This window comes from Lepus europaeus, chromosome 19, assembly GCF_033115175.1.
Source record: "Lepus europaeus isolate LE1 chromosome 19, mLepTim1.pri, whole genome shotgun sequence".
NCBI classification, from domain to species: domain Eukaryota; kingdom Metazoa; phylum Chordata; class Mammalia; order Lagomorpha; family Leporidae; genus Lepus; species Lepus europaeus.
The window spans coordinates 6,800,671-6,808,764 of NC_084845.1; the positions used below are offsets into that span (position 1 = coordinate 6,800,671).

The 8,094-nt window shown below is 65.6% G+C and overlaps 1 protein-coding gene across 1 annotated transcript; it reads left to right on the plus strand.

Annotated features, from left to right (window-relative positions):
• Window positions 1-1,985: 1,985 nt before the first annotated feature.
• On the plus strand, window positions 1,986-4,473 carry KCNA7 (potassium voltage-gated channel subfamily A member 7). Its single transcript, XM_062175916.1, has 3 exons — window positions 1,986-2,051; window positions 2,201-2,959; window positions 3,648-4,473. The coding sequence occupies exons 1-3, from the start codon at window positions 1,986-1,988 to the stop codon at window positions 4,461-4,463; spliced, it is 1,641 nt and encodes a 546-aa protein (XP_062031900.1). The 3' UTR covers window positions 4,464-4,473.
• Window positions 4,474-8,094: the final 3,621 nt, after the last annotated feature.

Sequence of the window (8,094 nt, forward strand, 5' to 3'; positions counted from 1 at the left end):
ATATTCTGAAAAGAAAGGAAGTGGGTGGCTGAGGGTGCGAGGCTGGAGATGAGGAGACAGAGATGTGGGAGCTGCGCTCGGCTTCCCCATCCACGTAGCAGTGACCCAACAGAACACGGGGTGGTTCCTGCACCGTTCAGCCTGCAGCCTGGGCAGACGGCAATGGCCTGAGCTCACCGGGCGGGGTGGGGACAGGTGTCCACGGGCAGCCTGAGCCTCACGGAAGGCAGAGCAGGAGAACTGTCGGGAAGTGTTAGGAGGTCCGGGGGTGGCAAAGGATGAGAACTGGTGGGGCTGAGGTGTGCAAAGCTGGATCGGAACCGAGGAGCTGTGGGCGAGGGGCCGCTGAGGCCCCACCACGATGCGCTCTGGGTTGACTGATGGGACACTCTGTCCTGTACCGAGCAGAGACCTGCACCACAGGGACAGGGAGTGACAGCAAAGAGGAGACGGAGACCACAGGGAGCCGTGGGCAGAGGCCAGGGGCAGGGAGGGTCAAGGGCCATAACGCAGTTGTACACAGGCCTGCAAGGAGGCGGGGACAGGGACCTGGGGAGAGGGACACAGAAACCCAGGTGAGACACAGCATCCAGAGAGAAATGGAGACAGCAGCCAGGAATAGCGCTCGGTGCCTCTCTCGACGTGCCCAGCAGGGGGCGCCCGAGACTCCGTTCCCTGGTGACCAATCCCCAACACTCGCACACCTCAAGCTCATCCAATGGCTATTTTTACACAGTGTCACTGGACACTGCGGGCTGGACAGCCAGCGCCTGTGTGCCCTTGGGTTCCCAAGTGACCCCGCAGCATCTTCCCAGTTCCTGGCACGCCCCGCCTCCTCTCTGCCCTACTCAGGGCGACCGCTCAGGCCTGCTTGCTCTCCGAAATCCTCACAAGGAACCCAGCTGGAGACCCCGGGACAGACTCCAGCGAGGGGACAGGGCGTGGGGTGCTGCTGTGGATGCAACCCCAGGACAAGGCCAGCGCGACATTACGGAGCAATCAGGAGTGACTGTCTCCCAGACTCGGGGGTGTGACCCCCAGGGACCCGAAGTCAGGCCCTGGGACTGGTGCTGGCGGTCACTCAGCCATGCGGGCAAAGAAGGAGGCCCAGGGAAGAGAGGGGAGCCCCAGGGACAGCCAGGGACAGGGACACCAAGAGCTGAGATATGCGTGAGAAGAGACCCAGAGAGAAGGGGAGGCCAGGTGAGCAAGGCTGGCAGAAACCAGACCCAGAGGCCCCCAAGCAACATAGAGACATCACCCCAGCAGAGCCAGGGACCTGACACAGAGCCAGGGACCGAATGCAATGGCCAGGAACCCAATGCAGTGCCAGGGACCCAACACAGCGGCCAGAGACCCAGGGCAGAGCCAGGGCTGATCTAGGGACCCAGGGCAGAGCCAGGGAACCAACACGGTGGCCAGAGACCGGATGCAGTGGCCAAGGACCCAACACAGAGCCAGGGCTGATCTAGGGACCCAGGGCAGAGCCAGGGACCCAACACAGCGGCCAGAGACCCAGGGCAGAGCCAGGGACCCAACACAGCGGCCAGAGACCCAGGGCAGAGCCAGCGTAGATCTAGGGACCCAGGGCAGAGCCAGGGACCCAACACAGCGGCCAGAGACCCAGGGCAGAGCCAGGGACCCAACACAGCGGCCAGAGACCGGATGCAGTGGCCAAGGACCCAGCGCAGAGCCAGCATAGCTCTAGGGACCCAGCACAGAGTCAGGGACTCAAGGTAGAGCCAGGGACCCAGGGCAGAGCCAGGGACCCAACACAGCGGCCAGAGACCCAGGGCAGAGCCAGCGTAGATCTAGGGACCCAGCACAGAGTCAGGGACTCAAGGTAGAGCCAGGGACCCAGGACAGAGCCAGGGCAGATCTAGGGACCCAGCACAGAGTCAGGGACTCAAGGTAGAGCCAGGGACCTAGGGCAGAGCCAGGGACCCAACACAGAATCAGGACCCAGCGCAGTAGCCAGGGATCCGATGCAGAGCCAAGGATCCAACGTGGTGGCCAGGGACCCAAGGCAGAATCAGGGACCCAGCGCGGTGGTCAGGGGCGGGGGGAGGCGAGAACAGCGGGAGATCGTCCAGTCAGAGACAGGCACGGAGACAGAGGCCGTCCCGGCGACAGGGGCCCGGCGGCCCGCCGAGGGCGCAGCGCGGAGGTGGCGCGGGGGGAAGGGCGGGCGCCCCGGTAGAGGGCGCCCGGTCGCCCGCGGCCCCGCCGGGGTCACGGCGCCCCCTCCCCCGCGGCCTGGCCGGACCGCCGGGCTATTTTTACGCGCGGACACCGGACACCGGGCTGGGGCGGCGGCGGTGGCGGTGGCGGCGGCGGTGGCGGCGGCGGCGGCGGCGGCGGGGCCGCGCCGGGCCGGGCGTCGGGGCCACACGTCCGTCCACGGGTCGCCGGGGCTGCGCGCGCCATGGAGCCGCCGTGCGGCTGCTGCGAGCGGCTGGTGCTCAACGTGGCCGGGCTGCGCTTCGAGACGCGGGCGCGCACGCTGGGCCGCTTCCCGGACACGCTGCTCGGGGACCCCGCGCGCCGCAGCCGCTTCTACGACGGCGCGCGCCGCGAGTACTTCTTCGACCGGCACCGGCCCAGCTTCGACGCCGTGCTCTACTACTACCAGTCGGGCGGGCGGCTGCGGCGGCCGGCGCACGTGCCGCTCGACGTCTTCCTGGAGGAGGTGGCCTTCTACGGGCTGGGCGCCGCGGCGCTGGCGCGCCTGCGCGAGGACGAGGGCTGCCCGCTGCCGCCCGAGCGCCCCCTGCCCCGCCGCGCCTTCGCGCGCCAGCTCTGGCTGCTCTTCGAGTTCCCCGAGAGCTCGCAGGCCGCGCGCGTCCTCGCCGTGGTCTCCGTGCTCGTCATCCTCGTCTCCATCGTCGTCTTCTGCCTCGAGACGCTGCCCGACTTCCGCGACGACCGCTACGACCCGGGGCTGGCCGCCGCGGGCCCGGTGAGGGGCGGGGCCCGGCGGGAGGGAGGCGGGGCCTGGGCGGGGTGGGCGGGGTCCTGGCGCACCTGGCCAATCGGAAGGAGAGGCCGGGGGCTGCGCGGGGTGGGCCACCCGGGGTCCCCCGGCCGCAGGGGGCTGGGCTGGAGGTGGGGTCCAGGGAGGTTTCTCACCCTTGAACCCCGGTCCCCAGAGGGCACTTGTCGCTCAGAGCAAGCAGAGCGCAGGAGTTCAGGACCCTCACACCGGGAATCAGTGTGGTGGAGGGGGCCCTGCGAGCTCCGAGGCCAGCGCACCCGGAGCCCCGACACCGGGGCCAGGAGACAGCGAGCCGCGAGCAGGGGACGGCTGGGGGCTGCGGTGGGAGACACGGGTCCCACAGAGGGGACACCCGCCCCGGGGAGGGGGTTCAGGCGACCATTATAGCCCGGGCTGGGGGTACCCGGGGTGGGGCCAGACGGGGACCCGCCCCCTCGAGAAAATCAACCACGGAGCCGTGACTCGGGGAGTCAACAGGCTGTACCCCACTGAAGCGCCATTTCGGGAATCCCCAGGAGGGAAGGGGCAGAGGTGTGGAACAGCCAGGTCCCCAGGGGCCTCGGGGCCGAGACTGGGGAGGGGGTCCGTAGAGGGCAGCTGGAATGAAGCCGCCCGGCACCCCCGCCCTCCCTGAGCCCTCCCCTCCCTGCAGTTCCCGGCTCGGCAGAACGGCTCCAGCCCGGTGCCTGGGGGTCCGCCCCGCCTGCCCTTCAGCGACCCCTTCTTCGTGGTGGAGACCCTGTGCATCTGCTGGTTCTCCTTCGAGCTGCTGGTCCGCCTGCTGGCCTGCCCGAGCAAGGCCGTCTTCTTCAAGAACGTCATGAACCTCATCGATTTTGTGGCCATCCTGCCCTACTTCGTGGCCCTGGGCACCGAGCTGGCCCAGCAGCGGGGGGTGGGGCAGCCGGCCATGTCCCTGGCCATCCTGCGGGTCATCCGGCTGGTGCGCGTCTTCCGCATCTTCAAGCTGTCCCGGCACTCCAAGGGCCTGCAGATCTTGGGCCAGACGCTGCGGGCCTCCATGCGTGAGCTGGGCCTCCTCATCTTCTTCCTCTTCATCGGCGTGGTCCTCTTCTCCAGCGCCGTCTACTTTGCCGAGGCAGACCGGGTGGACACCCACTTCACCAGCATCCCCGAGTCCTTTTGGTGGGCCGTGGTCACCATGACCACGGTCGGCTATGGAGACATGGTGCCCGTCACCGTGGGCGGCAAGATCGTGGGCTCGCTGTGTGCCATCGCCGGCGTGCTCACCATCTCCCTGCCCGTGCCCGTCATCGTCTCCAACTTCAGCTACTTCTACCACCGGGAGACGGAGGGCGAGGAGGCCGGGATGTACAGCCACGTGGACACGCAGCCCTGTGACATGCTGGAAGCCAAGGCCAATGGGGGTTTGATGGATGGGGAGATGCCTGAGCTCCCGCCGCCCCTCTGGGCCCCGCCCGGGAAGCACCTGGTCACGGAGGTGTGAGGACAGATGAGGCCTGGAGGATCTCACACCTCTCTGGACGGTGGAGGGGGGAGGGGGGAGGGCGAGGGGGAGACCAGCGGAAGGGGGAGGGGCTTTAGGAAGAACTAGGTTACGTGGTGATGACCTGGACAACACCCAGTCTTCTCGCTGGGTCTTGAGCTGTATGATTTGGGGGTGGGGGGCACCTCCTGATGCAGCAACCAACGGCCATGGGTTGTAGAGCTCAGATGGGTTGGGGGGCTTGACTGGTTCACGTGGCACTGAGCTGTGCAATACTCCTGGGGTCTCTGGGAGGTGGTGTGGAGCTAGGATCGGTCATACCCATCGCATGAGTTTCCCAGGTCCGTGTTGGGAAGGGTTGGGTGGTGAGTCTTGTCCACCTGCATTTGTGCAGGGTTGATGGGTTTCCTGGGACAAATTAGGTGGTCACCGGTGCGTTGCTGAGACGGATGCACGGCCATGCTTCGTGTCATTGCATTAAGACGTGTCGAAAATCGTGTGGCATTGTGATTCCTCTAGGGCCGTGTTCTCTTGGGCTCTGTGAGCTTGCGAGCCATACAGAAAGACAAATGGTCATGTGTTAGGATGCCCGCTTCCTAAGCCGTGATGGGTTGGGTTGGGCTGGCACGTGTGAGCGAATGGGCCTCTTGGGTTCTGCTGGGGTGAGCTGTGTAGAGTTGTATCACCACGTGAGTCTTGTGTGGTCATTTTATCTGGGTCACATGACCAAGGCTCCTAGGACCATGCTGAGTTGGGCTACATTGAGTTCTGTCTCTGAGTCCAGAAGAAATGTTGGGGTGAGCCAGGCTGAGTGTTTGAGTGCCCTAGGGTCACGTCGGGTGGCTTTGTGTCGAGTGGCAGCCCAGGACCGGGAAAAGCCGTGGTGGGGAGGCATCACACACCAGGGAGCAAGTGTGGCCCTGGCAGGGCTGGGCTCTGTGTCCAGGGTTCTGCTGTTCATCCACCGGGCTCTGGGTGAACCCGTCATCTACCCTGCGTCTGCCTCCTGTCTGTCCGCCCCTGCATTTTTGCTGTCAGACGTGAAAGTCAGCTACGAGGGAAAGGAAAGGAGGGGGGAACTGAACTCTGTCTGGCTGTGTTGGGGAGGGTGGACAGAAACCAAAGGGAGAGGGACAGAGGCCCAGAGAGAGAAGAGACGGAAGCCCAGACAAGGGAGACTCAGGGAGAGAGAGAGAGAGAAGGGGACAGAGACACAGAGGAAGGGATGGAGACCCAGAAGAGGGGGTGGAGGCACCCAGAACTGGAGAAGACCATAGCGCTCCAGACAAAGTGAACCAAATAAGAAAAACGCGCAAGCCAGTGAGCTGGGACCCGAGAGAGGCGCTCTCCCTGCCCCACACCGAGTCACAGAAACGCTGGCCCAGGGCACGTCGCGGGTCGTCCCCATGTCCCCACGGCTCAGGAGGGCTGCGGGCTGGTGGGGAAGGGGCCGGGGGAGAGGCCTGAGTCTCAGGGCAGGGCAGCGGCTTCCGAAGGTTGCACAGGAACAGGGCTCGTGGCTGCCTGATGCCACCGCGCCGCCCGAGTGCAGCAGGACGCAGGCACAGATGGGGGGCGATGGGAAGGCATTCGGGGGGCCAGGTGGCAAGGCTCATTAGGCACTGCTTGAGACCCCTCATCCCATAGCACAGCACCTGGGGTCAAGTCCCACCTGTGCCCCAGCTTCCTGCTGATGGCCCACGGACCGAGCCCCTGCCTCCCGCGGGGCCGTTCCAGGTGGCGCTCCTGCCCAGCCCCAGGGCGGAGGGCGGCTGGGAAGCGTGGCGAGGAAGATCTCACTCCCGCGCGCTCGGTCACTCAGTCCGCCTTCAGATTCATTTTCAAAATGAGAAAAGGGCATTTAGAGAAGGAAGAGGGGACGGTCGTGAACACTGACACAGAGGGCTTCCTCTGTGCCAGGCACCGTTCAAAGTACTGTACTGGTATTAATTTATTAAAGCCCACCCACTGGTTTACAAAGTGTGGCTGTTGTTTCTTTCAGCTGTAATCTCCCCTCCCCACCCCCTTTTTTGGAGCAAATAAAATCTTCTGTAGAGGGTACCAGAGGAAACCCCCAGCCAGAACTGGTCCAGAGCACAGCTCCTTCCCGATCCCTCTGGGCAATCCAGAATACAGCCTAAGAATCAGTGTGGAAACCCCTGATTTCTCCCACTCACCTCTGGAGATGAGAGAGAAGCGACAGGTGTGGAACCCCTAGGCGGTCACCTCTCTCTGAAATGGAGAGGCACACAGGGAGACAGACCCCTCCCAGGGGCAGGAGACCCCAGCAGAGACCCAAAGAGCAGGAGCAAGAGAGGATGGAGGTTCCTGGCAACAGAGAAACTCCACGGTGAGGGAGGAGGAGAAGGGGGGAAGACCCAGGAGTGGGGACAGAGACGCACAGATAAGACCCTAAGAGAAGCGGACAGAGCCCCAGAGAAAGTGGGGAGCAGACGCCCAAAGAGAGGGTGACAGGGACCCAGACCGGGGGACACAGACTGGGGGGGAGTGGACAGAGACTGGGGGAGGGGCAGAGGGGAGAGCCTGCTTCCCAGCTACTCCCCTTCCAGAACTCAGGGCCTCTACCCAACGGGGGCCTGTGCCCCTGGCCGGAGATGGGCTGTGTGGGTGCTGGGCTTGAGGAGGTGTGATGGGGTCAGGGAGGTGACCTGAGCAGACACCAGGACTGCGAAGCGGCCCTTCTCGGAGCCGCCTCTGCGCGGCCCTGGCTGGCGAGAGGGGAGAGGGGCACGCCCTAATCCCGGGCCACCCCTCCTGCCTTGCTATATTTAGGCGGGGGAGGGGGGGTCTGGGATGACCCCCGGGTGGGTGTCAGCTTTCCTTCTGAAAATAGCCCAGGGGGAGGGGAGTCCCAGGGCGGGGGGAGGGGCACTGCAGCCCGGCTCATCCCTTCCTTCTGGGGCTCTGCCAGTGTCGTGGGGCAGCCGCCCGCTCCCTGGTCTCCGTTCCCTTTCCCTCCTGTCCTCCCAAGTGTCCCCACGCACTCTCACTCCGAGCAGGACTGTGCATTCCCAAGACATGGCTTTGTCTGAGCTCAGGACGGGAGACCCTCTCCCAGTCCCCACCCAGGAAATTCGAGAGCCCTCCACACCCACTGTCTCCCCCACCCCACCCCGGGGCCGGGGCCTTATCGCTGCCCAAGCCCAGCTGGTTAATGTCTGGCGAGGAGCTCCTGGGAACGTGGGGACAGAGCAGAGGGTGGGAATCTGCCCCAGGATTGACACTGAGTTGGCAGAAGACCGCAAAGGAATCTCAGGCCTGGAGTCCTTGGAGCTAATGGAGGAGGGGCCGGGGTCTGGACTTCGGGGCCGAGGGCGGAAGGACTGGGGGTCCAGACTCCAGAGTCTGCGGGCAGAGGGGATTCGGGGGCTGGACTCCAGGGCCCGAGGGAGGAGGGCCTGGGGGTCCGGACTCCCGGGTCCGAGGGCCGGGACTCCTGGGACTGCGGCGGCCCGGCAGAGCGAGCCGGCCCGGCTTCCGAGGTCCCGGCACGCGCGTGCAAGGCGGGATCCCCCGGCCCCTCCTCCGCCGTCGGGCGCCGCCCCGCCCCCGGCCGGGCCCCGCAGAGCGCGAGCAGCCCGCAGCCCGGCCAGCGCGCGTCCCTGCAGCC